Genomic DNA, 18,683 nt, shown 5'->3' with positions numbered 1-18,683 from the left:
TCTAAAAATTCTTTATTTTAGATTTCTGGTGACCTGGCCTGAAGATGAAGAGGGTGTGAACGCTACCTCACTGCAGGTATTGTCATTAAATAACTACTTTTAGATTCTTAGTAGAGTTGTTGTATCAAAATTAAAAGATGAATTAAGAACTTTAGTGTATCTTTATATAAAGGTAACAGGATGTCTGTTCTACTGTATGTGTATTTGTAACAAAGAATCCTTTAAAGTGAAGCTTCTTATAGATCCAGGCATGGTTTACAACTATTTTGGGGGAGGGTACCCTAAAATAACCTTTTCTTATCAAAACTAAAATCTAAGGCGGAGTGTCAACTCCCCTCCTCCCTTTCCCTTAAATACCCCTAGAAGCCTCTAGGAGCGTATACTTTAGTATTTCATAAAGTAAAAACTCCTGGATTATTACGCTTAATGTACAACTCATCAAAATAACTAAAATGTACAAAAAATCATGATTTCATATATTCACAGACAGAATATTTAATTTTGACTAATAATCCTTTTCCTGCTAATTATATAGTGTACTCTATTTCTATATCTTTTTTGATTTAATTAAAATAAATGTACAAAATCTATGTAGTATGTTTCAGGGATCTAAAGGGATAAGACAATGACCAATAAGTTGATGTATTTCCCAATGATGATAAACCAAATTATCACTTCCAATTAATTGTTAAAACGTTTTGATACTTAACATAATGAACCAACCAATCAAAATACAAAAAAGTCTTTAATGTTTTTTAGGCAACGAATAAGAAAACATTGTGGACGAGTATAATAAACAGCCCAATGTCTCCTCTCTCCTTGAGCATGTTTCAGCAAACTTTTAAATTTATGGTTTTTTAGGTCATTTACGTATTAAAAGGATACCTAGTAAATAACTAAGGTTTGCTCGTCCATCTTTGCAACTCAAATCTTGATTGGTTGGTTTAAACTACCAGTGACCAATCTTTTCAACCAATAATGGTAATCTACAGATGGGCTAGTTTTTTCATCATCATTAGGGTGTCCAAAAACATCAATTTCATTGTCTTATCCCTTAAAATATCTGGCTAAAAATAAATTTTTAAGTTCGATTCTCATAAAAATAAAGTATGTTTAAGCATACAATAACATTATTTAATTTTATATATCTTTGATGCCCATTTTCTCTTCAACTCTTTCTAATATTTAGGAAATTTTGAGTGGTGAAATTCACGAAAATGGTGGCAAAATATTCAGCCAGTATTCAAGCAATGAAGAAAGCATTAGGTAAGATTTTTATTCATCGAATCTAGCTTATATCAAAAACATAGTTAATTCGAAAAAATTAAGAAAGCTATACGTGATTTTCAGCTGTTGTTGGGGGGCAACATATAGTAGAATTTTAGATTTTTTCGCTTGTTGGTTATATCCTTTTCCTGCATCGAATCGAAGCGTAATAGAAGTAACCAGGAAAAGAAATTGTACAGAAAAGTTTTAGGAATTTAGATTACAGAAAAGGTTTTCAGCTTTTAATTTTGATTTTAATTTTAAGGGATAGATAACTGAATTAAAAACTTTGGGGAAAAAGGGTCTGGTTAGATAATTAGATGAAAATCTGAACTTAAAAAAAGATGTCGGGTTTGAGTCTTGATAACCTGGCTTCATACTATAGACATTAAAAATTATGCCAAACTTAAGATATGTCTGCGACAAACAATTAGGACATTCAGACAAAGATCGTGCCATTAGATGGTTGGTTGTTTGATTGGTGTTATCATGTAACATTGCTAGTTATTGATATCTGTTGGACCTGACGTTATCGCCTTATAAACAGCAGCATTTCCCGTCCCCTTGAACAGTTAGGGAGTTGAATCCATTTTTATAGAAGCAGAAATATAATCTATGATTATGGTTTGGACCCTCTAAAACTGTAATCTACCCTTCCACTTTCCCCTCTCTTGGTGAAGATATCTTCAACGCCGATACGATTTTTGAAATATAAGATTCCACTTTTGTCTCTCTTGTTAAAGATATCTTCACCAAGAGAGGCAAAAGTGGAATCTTAAATTTCAAAAATCATATCGGCGTTGAAGATATCTTCACCAAGAGAGGGGAAAGTGGAATCTTACATTTCAAAAATCATATCGGCGTTGAAGATATCTTCGCCAAGAGAAGGGAAAGTAGAATCTTACATTTCAAAAATCGTATCGGCGTTGAAGATATCTTCACCAAGAGAGGGGAAAGTGGAAAGGTAGATTACAGTTTTAGAGGGTCCAAACCATAATCATAGATTATATTTCTGCTTCTATAAAAATAGATTCAACTCCCTAACTGTTGAAAGGTGCAGAATGCCCTTTTCCGTTTCATTATTAAACAAACAAATATCAAACTTTTGAATTATCAAAAAAAAAGAAATTTAAAATTACCAAAATTAAAATTTTTTCTTAGGATCTCAATGGTAGGCAACAGCTGTGGTATAATGGATTGCAAAGGAAAGCTGCATTATTATTATTATTTTTTATTGTGGTTTTTATAAAGTTGTCTAACATAGACTTTTCATTAGAATTAAAATCTATCCTATCAAATAACCTCTTGTGAAATGTTGATATCAAATGATTGGAGAAATCTACTTTATTCACACTTCATTTAACAATATTTTTACCAAAGAAGCGAGGTTACTCTATAATTTCAAAGATAAGAAAAAGGATAAGTCAATGGACATAAACGGACAACCCCAATGGTAATAAACAAAACTACCTCTTCTTTAGATTTGATTGATTAGTTGAAGAGTTTAGACACTTTTAGTATGAAACCAACCAAAAAAAAATTCAATAAGATAAGCAAAGCGTTCAGCCAACGAATAAGATGTGGTTATAAAACTTTGGGTACCAGTGTAATTAACAGTCTTTCCCCTTCCCGGATATAATAAAGGGCTGTTAAAGAGATAAAATAAATCAAATAAAAGGATGAAAAAAATAAAAGGATTATGTATTTTTTAACAAGTATGTATTTATACACTTTGGAAATTTGTATTATTGTTTAACAATTTGTTGAGTAATGTTGAAACAATGTGTTTGGGAATTATTGATAAATTAGTAATTCTTTACACCACCCGGATGTTAAAGATTTTAACCAGTGTTTAAACTTTTAGACATAAAGACCTAATAGCTCAATTTCAAATGATCAAATCTGGCCCAAATTCTATTTTTTTGGCCTATCAAAAACTTACTTTGCCCTGTGGAGATATCAAACACATTTGTATTATCTTTTTTTGAAAGTTTTAAAGATTTCGCCTAATATATTTTTCCCAGAGAAGGATGGAACATTAGACTAAAAGTAATATGCGTCCTCAAAATTTTATAAACACTGCCTCATTTAATTACCTTATGTACTTTGACATTTATTACATTTACTGGGTTGTGCAACCAAGCAACGTTTCCAACAACATATCAATTTATTTTTCGCCCATTGTCTTATTAATAAACTTTTAATAATGAAATTTCACATTAAAATCAATTAGAATACCTAGATGGAAACAATTTCTAGTAGTTTTGTCAAATTCTATAAAACACTATTTCCTTTTATTTCTGTTGATTTTCAATTTTCAAAACTCCTTCCCCCCCTAATATAGAAAAGTGTTTAGAAAGCTAATAATGAATTTATGATGTTTAAATAATTACTCTTTCCCCTGTAATAATTTTATGCCTTTATGCTTTTTAGTGGATTTTTTTTTCTGTGAAGGGTCTTTAACAAGAACTATATCCACAAGTAATGCAACAAGATGAAAAAATAACATTTTTTATTTAAAAAAGAGCAATGAAGTGTAATACACTAAGAATAAAGAAAGTGTTAAACTTATGTGCAAGATCACCCATGCCTTATTTTTTAGTTAGGCTTTTCTACCTTTAGTGGAAGCCGTATCTACCCTAATATTAACGTTTTTGCGTATAAGATTTGGTCAGACAGTCGTACGTACTGACAGAAGAACAGACAGACTGTTAACTGTAAAGGTTTTGCGCTCATAGACGTCCAGGGGGGGGGGTAAAGGGGTGATTAGCCCCCCCCCCCAAAAAAAATTTTGGAGTTTTAAATTTTACCCCCCCCCCCAAATAAAAAAGCTTCCCTCTATGATATAAAGATTACCCCCCCAAAAAAAAATTTTATTTTCAAATTTTTACCCCAACCCCCAAATATAAACGCTTGGACGCCACTGTTTGCGCTTATAATATAAATTTTTAATGATAGGCAAGTTAGCTTTTCCAGTATGGATTTGAAACCGCTGGATTATAATTTGTTTGAAAATCAAGTATCTTATCATATTATTAACTAATAATAATCTTTTTTTTTCATTTTATTATCCACGGAAAGCTATCTATAATACGATGCGATAAATAACTATTCTTCATTAATAATCTAAGGGAAATTTATCTTAATCAATTCTACAAAAATAATGTATTTTTAATAACTTTTTAAATAGGAAGTTTTACTTTACTCAAATTTTATTTATAATATTCTCAGGAAAATAAACTTTTGGAGAAGTTATAAATTTAATAATGAGTAATTGAAAACAGTACATTTTTACCATTTAATTATGGAATGTTTTTGAACTTTTGAAGAATTTATAAATTTTAAAGAGAATTTAAAAACAGTACAATTTGAACAGTTAGCTCTGGAACGTTTTAAAGCTGATCATAAACCAAATTTATTGAAATGTCCACCAATGAATATAGTTTTTTTTTAAGTATAGCTTCGAAACCGATTAATATCCGACGGATACGAATCAGCTCTTAGTCATACTTAAAAATCATGTATTGCATCGTATTACACAAAATTTCCCAAGAATATTTTTAAAAGGATAAAATTTATATCAGTTTTGATAACATGGGACTTCGGGTCTAACAAAACAGGTTTCAATCTTCAATTTGTTAATGTTTTATCCGCGGAAATATTTCTATAATACAATGCGATAAATAACTATTCTGTAAGTAAGACGAATGGTTAACGGACCCAACATGTAAAATCCTCAGAATGAAAAACTCAAGGCACCAAACTTTTAAATTTATTCAACGTTTCGAGGGCAAAACTGCCCTCATCATCCGGAACTAAACAAAAAATAGCAATTAAAATTTATCAAAATATGCATTTTAAGTCAATTATTACTTAATATATGCTTTATAGGCATTTTTACATATAAAAAAAAGAATTAAAATTCCCTATGGTTACACATTGATAACAAATAAAGTGAATAAATAGGATATATGTTTATACAAGGTTAATTAAATGCAAAGTAGGGCAGTTTAAATAAATTAACAAAACACAAATTGAAACTGGCAAACTTTTGATTGATTTTTTGTAAATTTTTTGAAAGTTGGACGGTCAAATTAAACAAGTTATTAAATCATTTGCTCTAGAAAAAAACTTCAGTATAGGTGCAGCTTTGCAGATCAGTCTTTAAGTAAAAGTTTGACCAAGAAATTTTTTTTAAAAAAGGATGAGCAAATGTAACAAAACAAAACAAAAAAAAATTCTGTATATATCAATCTTTTAAAATTAATTTACGAGCAATTATAATTTCCTTTTAAAAGCTTAGTGTCGATATTGAATAATTATAATATTCTTAGAATTCTAACCGGAAGGAGCAGGTTAACGAACCTTTTGACTCATGCCATCCCCTTGGATGAAGTGTTTCTTGTTAACAACAAAAATAAAGCTCTATTTGAAGAATGGATGTAGGTGAATATACGTGGATTTTATGGAAAATTATTGTTAATGTAGGTTGCTATTTAACCTGTCATTTATCGGTCAATTCGTTCATCCAGTTGATAGGGTAAAGTGGGGGATAGCTTTTTAACCCGCTAAAAGCTTTCCTTTATTAAAGTTTATGATAATCTGGTGTAAGATCTAAGTAATAATAAATCCATTTTTTAAATCTACACATTTTAGCAAACCCTTTTTATTTGGCTGAAAGTTTATTATTACTTATTTAATTATTCATTTCCCTTTTTTTTCTCTTTTGGTTTGCCATCATTAATCAATTCTTTTATAAGTAGTTTTATGTCCGTATGTCTGTGTTGTTCTCTTTTTTTTACCAATTTCGCAGGATTTTGGAAACACTTTATAAACACACTTTGCAACATTTATTCATTTCCTTAAACACTTTTTTGCTTTCTAATTTTCATTTTTCTTACTTTTACTAAGCACTTTGACACGCATGGAAGGACTTTTATAACACATTACATACATTAGAATAATTGGTTCATTAAGCTGGGAGGGAGGGGACATTGGGCAGTTTATTACACTAGTCCTCAAAGTCTTACAATAACGTTTTCTTATTCTTTGACTTAACAAACTTGGGGACTTTTATTGAATTTTTATTAGTTGGTTCATTTAGTTGAGTGTCCAATATTCTAACCTCTAAGTGTAATCTATAGATAGGATTATTTTGTGTATCATAATTGGGGATGTACGTAAATTTATCTGCCGTTATCTTATCCCTTTAGATCCCTGTTTATTACGTCATTTTTGAAGGGGTAGTTGCACGAAGTGCATTTAAACTTAAATTTAGTGAACTGCATATTTTTTCTGTTCAATAGTTTAAAATACATCTATAGACAATAGAACATTTATTCAAAAGAGTTTCAATTTTCTACCAGGTAGTTTTTAAAATACCAAGACTTAAAAATCAATTTTTTTTGATAAATTCAACATAAATGGCTGTCATGTTTTCAAAAACAGCATGATGACTATTTTGGAGGTAAAGAATTGATTGCTATTTATTGTAATACAAAATTATATATGTCAGATAGTATTCTTGTAACTTATGCTTGCAATCAAACTTGCTAAATGCACTTCATGCAACTACCCTTTTGTTTATTGAAATTCGGGTGGTTAGGGTGAAAGATTTATTACCCAAGTTGGCAAATCAGACACAAGAATTGTCCCAATGCAATGTAAAATTTATATTCTAGCAGATTTTTCAATTAGTGTTTAGTCAACTTTTAACATAAGCCACAAATATAAACCTTTTTAACAATAATATATTTTGATTGTCCATTGGATTGAAAACATTTGAAAATTAGGGTAAGATAAATATCTTGGCACTTAAAAGGCGCCGATTATTTTACCATGCACAGTTAGGACTTACCGACAAATTTTCCATTATCAAGGTTATCAAATGAACATATAACAATAAATGATGATAATGCTAAACTTATGAAAACAGAAGGATGTAATTTCGACCACAAAAGCACAATCTTCTACTGTGATTGCCAAGAGGTAAGTCATTTTATTCTACACTAGCGGATACGCCCCCTAGAGGCCTTTAGTGGCACTTTAAATGTTTTTGTTTGTTAAAGTCTCTATACGATAATTCTTTAGTACGATACCTCTTTATTTTACGTTGAAGTCTCCCATATTTAAAAAAAAAATTCGATTTTTTTTGTCATTTCTCTTGGGAGGGTGGTGGTACTCTCCCTCAAAATAGTTATAAACCTTCCCGGGAACCAGGAGAACCCGATCGGTTCAGCGGTTAGCGAGATCCTTCGGTACACACAGATACTCACACAGACACACACAAATAAACATCCTGTTACTTTAGTATAAGGATTTACATCAATTCCAAAAGATAGGGGTTCAAAATGAGAAAAACACATTGACGGCTTTTTCAGCCCTTAACTGGGATACGACTGTTAAACTAAGAAATACATAATCTATAAAAGCAAAGCACACAAATTTTGAGTAACATCGCCTTTAGTATTTAAAAAAAAAACAGATTATTATTACAAGTTCTTAGTAAAAGTAAGCTTAATATTATCTTACTTACTGTTGTTATTAAAGCGCTACTTATGAAGGTATAACATTAATTGTCTCATTAGGGAGAAGAATTTGACAGTGCACTGGGCCAATGCATTCCTCTGCCACTTGAATCAGATCTGAAAATGATAGAGGACAAGCGGGAACAAATCCTAAGAGAAATTGAGAATATTGAAACAGAAATAAAATTGAAAGAATCTGCAACATCCACGACTGTTATGGGTAAAAGCACCTCTACTCTATCCTCAACTACAACTACCACAATGGAGAAAATGGAAGAAGGTAGTTTTATATTGGACGCTTCGAAATAATTTGTGCATATCTTTTTTTTATATTTTTTTAGATATTAATCATTGAGTCACAATCATTGACCTGTAAATTTACTGGTACATAAAGTGTTATCTCCCATTCATTAGCTCTTTTGATTGATTGGTTGGTTCCAAACTTTGAAACCAATAATTTTAACGTACAGTAAGGGTTATTTTGTTTATCATTATAATTGTCGGGTCATGTGAAGGAAATGAAGTTGCGGGTTTCGTCGTATTTTCCCAGTAGCTTTTGAAATATTATTTTTGGTTAGGTGATTGCCCTGCAGGGTTAGAGCTCCCCGCGGGGGCTAGAAATAAGATAAAAGCTACAGTGAAAATACGATGAAACCCGCAACTTCGTTTCCTTCACATGACTCTCATTGTCTATTATCTTATCCCTTAAGAGACCTGCAGATTGCAATAGTTATTTCTCGCATCGTATTATAAACAGCTTTCCGCGGATATAGAATGTACAATTATAAGATTAAAACCAGTTTTTTTAGCCCCGAGGTGCCGAAGGCACGGGCAAAAAAACTGGTTTTAATCTTATGATTGTACATTTTTATATTCGTAGAAAGCTGGATATAATACGATGCTAGACATAGTTTTTTTTGTATGGATGAGAACCGGTTCCTATCCACCGGATTCGAATGAATATGAGAAAGATTTTTAAAGTATTAATATTTGTAATTGTTTTTTTATCCAGATGAAATAAGCACCAATGCTCCATTTGCCCTCTCTCCCGAACCAGTAATTTCACACAATTTTTTCCTACAAAATTTCCAGAACAATGAAGAAACAACTGAAAAATCTACCACAGAAAATGTTCGACCAAGGAACGGAGACTTGATTTTTTCATTTAATTATCTAATTAAATAAAAAAAAACGTTAAATATATTTACCCAATCTAACTATCTATTTTTCTGTTAATCTATCTTATCTTACCATCTACTTATCTATCATTTTTAAGTTACCATCTATCTACCTATAAAAATTTATTTATTTAATATCTATCATTAAATATATTTTTTTCTTTCTTTTTGTCTTGTAAAATCTTATAAAATCAATTAATTCAAGCATTCGTAATAGAAATTCCTTGATTGACCGCTTGCGACCTGTATTACGTCCAACTACTACAACTACAACTACCACAGAAACTACCACTACAACTACAACCACTACTATGAGTACTACACAAACAACTGAACATATCCTAGTAGATTCAGGTAAGATATATAAACATTGCTTTCCTAGCGACTCCAGGACGCCTTCAAATCTGCAGGTACTGATCATCCAGGTTTCCATCAAAACTTTTAATGGCTTTTAACGAAATATAAACCCATAATATATCTTTCTATATATAAGAGTAACAAGGTGTCATCTGTCTGTGTGTTTGTACCAAAGTATCTCGATAACCGCTGTGACGCATATTATCTACCAGAGAAGGTTATAACAATTTTGTGTAAGTGTACAGCAGCCCTCCAAATAGAAATCGTCCTTGCAAGAAAAATACCCCCTATTTTTTTTTCTTAAAAAAAAATAAATTGTAAAGTAGATAATCGTTCCCTCCTTCCTTTACTCAAGTGCCCCTTGAGGCCTCTCGGGGCCGTAGCTGCTTGTTATTATTAAAGAATTAAAATGTTTCAATTTGTTTAGACAACTCCATCCTATCCGAAGCTGTTGAAAGTGATCTAATTATGTTAGATGATGATTCCAAACATAGCCAAGACTATTTTGATGCAGATTATGAAAAAGGTAAATGTCCTTAAAATCTAGAATATTGTAATTGTATAACAATTTACTGTTTTTATTTTGTCTTTAATTATCATGATCTTTAGATTGCGCGCTATTTGTGCACATAATAATTTTTGTATTTTAAATTTTCTATCAATCCATCTCAATCCTCCTGTAAAGAAAAAAACACAAATTAATAAAACATACAAAATTCTATTCTTTAAAAAAGAGTTATTATTTTGTGTTTTCTAATTAATTGAATTGTAGAGATGCATCGTATCTTTCAGATTTATTTATTTCTAGATGACATATTTAACGAGAATACAGAAAATATAGAAGAGACAACTGTCAACAATATAATCAATGACTTCCCTGGACTTGAAGCTGACAACGTGATGCCTGACAAAGCAATGGTTGAGGTGAATGATGATTCTATGATTGAAGAGCCTTTTAGAGTTATGGACGTTGATATCGAGATGCTTGATGACACTAAAATATTTCAAAAGGTAAATTTTTGATTCATAAAATAAAACTAAATATTTTTTTTCTCAGTTAGCTTGGAGTATGGATTAAAGCCAGTTCTGAACCATACTGAAAACTCTTATATAGCATCGTATTGCAAACAATTTTCAACGCATATTTTTTTTAAATCATAGAATTAATACCAGTTTTGTTAGCTCGGGCCTTCGGACCCTCAGAAACGAAACTGGTATATTGGCATTTATTGGTTTCAGATTCTTTATTTTTTTTAGGATGTGACTTCAGTCCCTGAAATAAGTACAGAAGGAATAAAGGAGACAACTTTCAAGATTGAACAAGATCAAAACAACCAGGTAAAAAAAAGGAAAGAATACTGGGATCTAAAGGGATAAGACAATGGCCGATAAATTGATGTATATCCCCAATAATGAAACACAAAATTACCCCTTCTGTAGATTACAATTAGTAATTGAAACGTTTGGACATTCAACTCAATGAACCAAACAATTAAATTTCGAGAAAAGTCCCAAAAGTTGTTAAGCCAACGAATAAGAAAACGTTATTATATGACTTTGGGGACTAGTGTAATAAACAGCTTAATATCCCATTCCTCCCTGGCAACAATTGCAATTCAACAAGGATAATAACTTCATGCATTACAGAAAATAACTATCAGCATATTCGTAGCATCTAAGACATTAAAAACTTTGGTTAGTTTGTGGTTCTTTATGGGTTTGTAGCAGTGTCATAACTATATCATTTTAAGTTGATATCAATTTATTATCCGTTGTCCTATCCCTTAAGATCCCTGATCCTTATGTAAAGTATTACAGTACCACTATCAATAAAACAAGCTTAGCCATTCATTTAAATATTGTATAACAAAGTAATATTAAGAAAATTACTATATTGTTTATTTTTATAATGTTATTAGTACCTTTAACTAATTGATACGTAGTTATTCTTAGCTACTCTATAACTCACAATTACTAAACCTTTGACCGTTTGTTTAATCAACCTTAACGCCTGTTTTCGGCTGATGAAAAAACTTTTTTTTGCAAAGATTCGCTCCATGAATAAACTATTCAACTAAATTTTCAAATTATCCTATTTGAGATAAGCTTTAAAAATTCATTGTGAGGATTCCCTTGAAAATTATTTATTTATTTTCGTTGATTTAACTCATTAAAAATTATAAATGTTGTCATTCTTGTTTATTTCTTAAACAAAAAAACATATTTGTAATTAAATTACATAATTTATTTGTCTTTATAACATAACAGTCTCTTCTCCAATTTTCCTCTTATTGTAGGTGGATCAATCATACCCCTCCCTCTTCTCTTACAGATTTTTAAATTTCAAAAAATTTTCTATGTTTTAGGCTTCTTTTAAGTTAGGTTAAAAATAATTTAGTAAGTTCTGTGGAGGTTAAAAGTAACTCTCAAGGAAAGAGGAGCAATCTAATATTATAATGTAGGTGGCAGAGGGGGGGGGGGGTATTGTAGTCCACTTTACGACTAGAGGGATACTACCGTTTTTTCTTTCCTTAATAATATGTTGTTTTGTTTATACGGTCCCGTGTGTGCTTTTCAGGGAGTAAGGCTTTTCTTTCACTAAATATTGGGACAAAATCCAATAAGATTTAAATATTTCAATGCTCTCAATAAACTTTTAACAAGTAATGTTTAAATACATACATATTTTTGAAATTCAAATGACGATAATTCCACACCTTCATCATTATGTATTGGAATTATTGGTGGAATAGTTTGACGCTGTTAGCTTGAACTAAACAATTATCATTTAAGATGAACTAAAAGTCCCCAAAGTTTTTAAGACATCAAAAAAAAGAAGAAGTTTATAGACATTTTGGGGATATGTAAAATTTGCTGTCCGAAATCCTTTTACTCTCAAACATATCTTAGTTACAAAATAATCTTAATAATAAATGTAATTAGATTTTGTATTACATTCGACAAAAAACTGTACAGTGAATGATGGTGCTAGGCTCCTTTGTAATATATTCATGCTTGACAATCTTGATTATTAATGCGTTTTATCTGGTATATCAGAAATATGGCATTTGAGAAAAAAAGATTTTAGTTGCCAAAATGTTTTAATTCTTATTTTATCCTAAATTTATTGCTTTGATCCTGTATTCTAAAACCAATAAAAATTAAATTAAAGTCCCCAAAGTTGACAAGCTAATGAATAAGAAAACGTTAAAATAAAACTTGAGGGAATAGTGTAATAAACAGCTCAATGTCCCCTCCCTCCCAACATTTATAAACAATTAAACAAACTTTCCTTAAACATTACTGTACTTCAGTTCAATGTTCTCTAATATTTTTTCAATAGTATAATTGATACGACCATAATGGACAATTAGGACAATATACTTATATTATAATATTATATTTATTTTTTTTGGTTACCAAATCTCTTCCAATCCTGATTATTAATGCTTTTTTTCTAGTGAAGATATAAAATTTCCCAGGCTTAAGGAAATAATTATACACAACAAATAGTCCATCACTGGTGGACACATAACTAACTTTACTAGTCTATATTGTCTATTGGACACACAACTAACTTTACTAGTCTATATTGTCTATCTAATAATAACAAATAGTCCATCACTGGTGGACATATAACTAACTTTACTAGTCTATTTTGTCTATCTAATAGTAACAACTAGTCCATCACTAGTGGACACATAACTAACTTTACTAGCCTATATTTTCTATCTAATAATAACAACTAGTTCATCACTAGTGGACACATAACTAGCTTTACTAGTCTATATTGTCTATCTAATAATAACAAATAGTCCATCACTGGTGGACACATAACTAACTTTACAAGTCTATATTTTCTATCTAATAATAACAACTAGACCATCACTGGTGGACACATAACTAACTTTACTAGTCTATATTGACTATATAATAATAACAACTAGTCCATCACTGGTGGACACATAACTAACTTTACTAGTCTATTTTGTCTATCTAATAATAACATCTAGTTAATGAAAGATAAATTTATGTACACCCCCTATGATGTTACTCAAAATGACCCCTTCTGTAGATTATAATTAGTGGTTGAAACGTTTGGACACTTAACTTAATAAACCAAATATCAAAATTAAATAAAAGTCCCCAAAGTTGATAGCCAACGAAAAATAAAACATTATTTTAAATCTTTGGGGACTAGTGTTATAAACAGCCCAACGTCCCCCCCCCCCTTCCTGAATGAAAACATTTATCACTTTAGTAAAAACTGATGGTACTAATTATAAATGTCCATCTAAGAACTTCGAAGAACGGACACAAATGAAAAGGACCGTACAAATAAAAAATGTTTTATTCCAGAAAAAACGAATGTGATAAATTTTGTGCGTATAATATATATAGTAGGGCATAATAACAAATTTATCGTATTGGGAGAGCTTTTCAAACTTTCAGCAAAAAAATTTAGAGAAAATTAAAAACAATATTCTAGATTTAAAAATGCGGTCATATAATAATTATATCTCAACTTCCAACTAAAAAGTATAGAAATTTAAAACTGAAAGTCCTCTAAGTATATTTGATCTTTTTTTGTATAGAAAATGCTAATAGCATAACCACACACAATTAAATTTGTTTCCATTGTTTACCAGGGATCTAAAGATATAAGACAATGGCCAATAAATTTATGTATACCCCAAATTGTCCCTTCTGTAGATTACAATTAGTGGAAGAAACGTTTAGACACTCAACTTAATGAACATACCAATTATAATATAACAAAAGTCCCCAAACTTGTTAAGCCAGCGAATAGGAAAACATTATTATAAAACTTTAGGGACTAGAGTAATAAACATTTAATGACCCCTCCCTCGCTGATTGTTTGTGCTATAGTATATTTTCAGAATAACTAAACTTAACATTGAGTTGAAATTTAAAAGTGTTTAACAACTTCCTAAGGAAGCTTCTTGTGTTGGATTTTAGGACAATGTAAATGTTCTCAATTACAAATTTTGCAATTATTTTAAGTAGGCTTCTAATAAAGGCAAAAATGCGTTAATAATCAGGGAGGGGGGAGACATTGGGCGGTTCTTACCCTAGTCCCCAAAGTTTAATAATAACGTGTTCTTATTTGTTGACTTAACAACTTTTGGGACTCTTGTTTAATTTTGATTAGTTTGTTCATTTAGTTGAGTGTCCAAACGTTTCAACCACTAATTGTAATACATCTAAGGAAGAATCTAATTCATAAGAATTATGAAAATGATGTATTTATCTTCCAGTTTGCTAACCCTGTATCTTAATATCCAAAATATTTACCTCTTTTTAAGTTTTAACCCTTTAATACTAAAAACTAATCTTTAATGGCAATTAATTTTCTGTAATTAATTCATGATTACTTTTTTCTATGATTAAATATGTGTGTTTTATTCCTTTTTCCTGGTAATTAAGATATCATTAGTAATTAATTTTAATCTTTGTTTTTGTCTTGTTAATGTGTTATTTTTATAGGATGTTTCCACCGAAGCTATTGAAGTTGAGGGTAAGTTTTAAATCTGTATTATGGCAGTGTCCATTCTTAGAAGACTGAGTTAAAATAGTTTTTCTTTAATATTAAACATTTAATCTTAAAAATCCTTATAAAGTAACAGGATTTGTGTCTGTATGTACATAAGGTTCTCCTTTACAATGTTGCTTCTCATAAGTCCTGATAAGGTTTATAACTATTCATCAGGAGGGTACCACACTCTCCCATGGGAAATCGTCCAAATACCCCTTCCAATTTTTCTTACTTTACCGACACTATAACTTAAATGAGAGGAGGTTGCCACCCTCTGTCCGCACCTCAAGTGCTAATACAGGGGCGTAGCCGCTAGTTTAAATATAAATTGACTATAATTTTAATATTCTTTCTGTCTAATACATATTTATCAACTATATTTATTGTAAATTTTTTGTAGGAGATGTCCCAGAAACTACAATTAACATAGAAATGGCAGAAGAAACTACTGAAAATATGGAAGACGAAAAAGTATCTGTTGTTGCTTTGGTCGTTGATCAAACCACAGAATCTCAGAAAACTTCTACTTCGACAGAAAAAATATCTGAAGTTACAACGGAAAAAATCCTCGAAAATTCAACTAAAAAAATCGTCGAAACAACACCAGAAAAAATGACCGAAAACGTTGCTACTGAAATGATCAAAGAGATGGATGAATATGATGATGATAGTGTTTTCAGTAATATGGCTGACCAACAAACAACTGAGGATTCTTCTATTGAAGGTTGGAAAAGTTTATTTTCAAAAAGCTAAGGTTATGTCAGGCACTTGATTTTTTTACTGTTGTTCTCTCCCTTCTTGCATTATAACAATAGGAATAAAGTAAATTTTAACAATATAGTAAATGTGTTATTATTTTTTAGATATGATTACAACAGAGAACGCCAATAAAGAAGGGACCACCATTGAAAACAATGAAGTAAATGAAATCACTGAAAAAGCAATAGCTGAAGCTACAACAACTCAGCCAAATATTTTGTCAGTTGCGGATTTTTTCAACGAAGATCAAGGTATTGAGACATTTATTTTCAAACTAGATGATAAAATTATGTTATAAATTATTTAGACCTGGCAAGACGATGTAATTCTAGCTTTAAGTGGTCATGGCTGACTTATTATCAACACATAGATTTAATTAATAGCAAATTTAAACATCATAAACACCGTTTTAACGATCCCATTATGATTTTATTCTTGGGTTAATAATATCCTTTGAGCTTACTGGAAATATTTGCTACTTAAGTTTAGTTTTCATTAAGGAAATATCGTATTTTTATGTTGATTTGTAATATTAGTTTTTTTTCTTTTTCTCTAGCTACTGAGCCAACACTACAAGAAACTACCCTTCCAGCTAACAATGTAGATGCTGAAGCTGTTAAAGAATCTACTGAGATCAACCAAGTTGATGAAAATATCTCTGAAATGGATGAGAATGTTGACCCAACTACTCTAGCTGTAAATACTGATATTGCCAGTGCTACTGCGGTTGAAAGAGTTGAGACTGCTAACACCACTGATGAAAAAGTTAACGAGATTGATGGAGAGGTTACTGAAAAAGCTGCCTTCACTGGTAAGTCAGCTATTTTAATCATAAACCTGACACGTCAATTTTAAGGGAAGACGTATTTATGTAAAGTCCATTGTACTACCCCCCCCCCCCCTTATTCAGTGGCGTGCGAACCGAAGGGGGCATTTGGGGCAATCGCCCCCCCTAGCGACCAAAACGCCCCCCCCCCTGCCCCCCCCCTAGCCATTGCCCCCCCTGCCCCCCCCCCCCTAAATGTTGAAAAATGCCCCATTTTGCCCCCCCCTTGTCAACAAAAATGCCCCTTTTTGCCCCCTACCCTACAAAAAGCAAAACTATCCCAGTTTCCCAAAAAAAAGATCAAGAAATACTCAACAAAAAAAAATTGGCGCTTCGCGCCAAACAGACAGTTACTATTTATTTAACCTTAACAAACTTTTTCATTAGTGTAGAAATTAGGTTATAATCTTTTTTCACTGAACAAAACAAACAAGGTAATAGGAAGTATTTTATTTTGTATAGGGTGAGGCGGGGCATTACCGGTAATTTTTTCGGTTTTTGGAAAAATAATTGGGGTAAATATTAATATTTTTAAATGGGAGCAAGACCATTAGAAAGCTTACGGAAAGGACTATCAGGTCCTAATAGGACATTATCCTAGGACTTTTAGAACTTTGTCTTAATTGGACTCAAAGAAATTACCGATAAATGCCCCATGGTGGGGCATTGTGGGTAACGTCTTTTCAACCTAAAAAAAATCGATGAAAAACGGCCAAACGGCCAGTCAAACATTTATAATCATAAACATTTATAATCATAATTAGTATAGGTTATAGGGATTATTCACAAAAAATTTCATAAAGATCGGACTATTCCTTCTATGTCAAAAATCATTTTTTTTTAACAAGAAATTTCGATTTTTTTTTCACAAAATTTTCTTAAAAAATAAATTTTTTTTATATAAAAAAAACTGTTCTATTCACTTTTTGGCCTAATTCTTAAAAAGCCCATATTGAATTATAGATTTTACCAAAGAAAACCTGAAAATTGATCTTAAAAATCGAATTTGAATTTTTTTTCAACGTTACCGAAAAATACCCCGTGCGAACTTTGGTCATTTTTGAAAAAAATATTAACTCTACATTTAAGCTCTCAACGGATTTGGAAAGAGCGGGCAATTCTTAGTTCAAAAGGTTCTTACGGATCAGTTCTAGGTCTTACCAATTTTTGTGTAGGTCGATCTTTATACACCTAGGTGAAAAAATTTTGAAAAAAAAAAAAATTTCGTCCGACTTTGAGACCCAAAAAGTACCCTTAAAATTCATCTCACAAAAATTTCATTGTATACGTTTATGTAGGCAATTTAATAAGAACCAAATTTGTTTTTATGTTTTTTTCTGTCAGTTGATTAGAACATGGAGAAAAATGTCATTTTCTGAAGGTGGGTAAAAAATTACCAGTAATGCCCCTTACCGGTTAATACCCCGCTTGACCCTAATATAAACTTTTTACCAAAGAAATTTTGTGCATCCCCAATGATGATACACAAAATTACCCCTTATATAGATTACAATTAGTGGATGAAATGTATGAAAACTCGACTTTATCAACCAACCAATCAAAAATCCATTAGTCCCCAAAGTTGTTGAGCCAACGAATAAGAAAATTTTATATGAAATATTGGGGACTAGTGTAATAGCCCAAAAATCCCTCCCTCCCTGCATATTTGAAGAAAAAAATTTGAGCTTCGCGCCCTTCCAAATGGTTTCTGCTTTTTATCACATTGTATATTTTGTTTTTATTTCTATAAAAACATGTGTAAACAACAAATATTCAATCAAAAAGTTATTTTATATAAAAAAAAGAAACAGCGTTGATATTAATCTATGCCTTTTTCTCAACACTGTATGTCTGTCTAAATGAATAACTATTAACTATATATGATGTCATATTATTTTCAGGATAAGTTTATCATTTTTTTGTGTAACTACCCTTACAAAAAAAACTTTTTTTTATGGCAATTTTCATTAAAAACCCTTAAAACTAATCACACTCTATATTCCTTACTTGATAAAATACGCCACTCTTGTTGTCTTTAATTGATTTCAGTTCAAAGGGGGAGTAAATATTTTTAGGTGCGCTTCAAGCACTGCCCTTATAAATCTTTGGAAACACCACTTAATCAAAAATTAACAGAGTTTTAAAGTGCCATTTAAAGAGGGTAGGATATGTTGATATAACTTTTTAGCTTCTCTATAATTCACTTTGGCTGT

The 18,683-nt window shown here is 30.9% G+C and overlaps 1 protein-coding gene across 1 annotated transcript in view; it reads left to right on the top strand.

The window, feature by feature from the left end:
- LOC145331470 (uncharacterized) overlaps nt 1-18,683 on the top strand; it is a 128,635-nt gene that overhangs the window by 66,806 nt on the left and 43,146 nt on the right. Inside the window, exons 12-25 of the mRNA XM_080176150.1 lie at nt 22-76; nt 1,190-1,266; nt 2,428-2,471; nt 7,202-7,254; nt 7,854-8,073; nt 8,806-8,935; nt 9,189-9,325; nt 9,756-9,854; nt 10,137-10,339; nt 10,586-10,666; nt 14,837-14,867; nt 15,286-15,609; nt 15,749-15,895; nt 16,201-16,455. Coding sequence (XP_080032276.1) covers nt 22-76; nt 1,190-1,266; nt 2,428-2,471; nt 7,202-7,254; nt 7,854-8,073; nt 8,806-8,935; nt 9,189-9,325; nt 9,756-9,854; nt 10,137-10,339; nt 10,586-10,666; nt 14,837-14,867; nt 15,286-15,609; nt 15,749-15,895; nt 16,201-16,455 — 1,856 coding nt within the window. The remainder of the gene's footprint in view (nt 1-21; nt 77-1,189; nt 1,267-2,427; nt 2,472-7,201; nt 7,255-7,853; nt 8,074-8,805; nt 8,936-9,188; nt 9,326-9,755; nt 9,855-10,136; nt 10,340-10,585; nt 10,667-14,836; nt 14,868-15,285; nt 15,610-15,748; nt 15,896-16,200; nt 16,456-18,683) is intronic.

The sequence above is a fragment of the Acartia tonsa genome, chromosome 11 (assembly GCF_053477335.1).
Source record: "Acartia tonsa isolate MP-2025a chromosome 11, ASM5347733v1, whole genome shotgun sequence".
NCBI lineage: Eukaryota > Metazoa > Arthropoda > Copepoda > Calanoida > Acartiidae > Acartia > Acartia tonsa.
The sequence above is the reverse complement of the archived record's forward strand: the minus strand, read 5'-3'. Positions and strand labels throughout refer to the sequence as shown.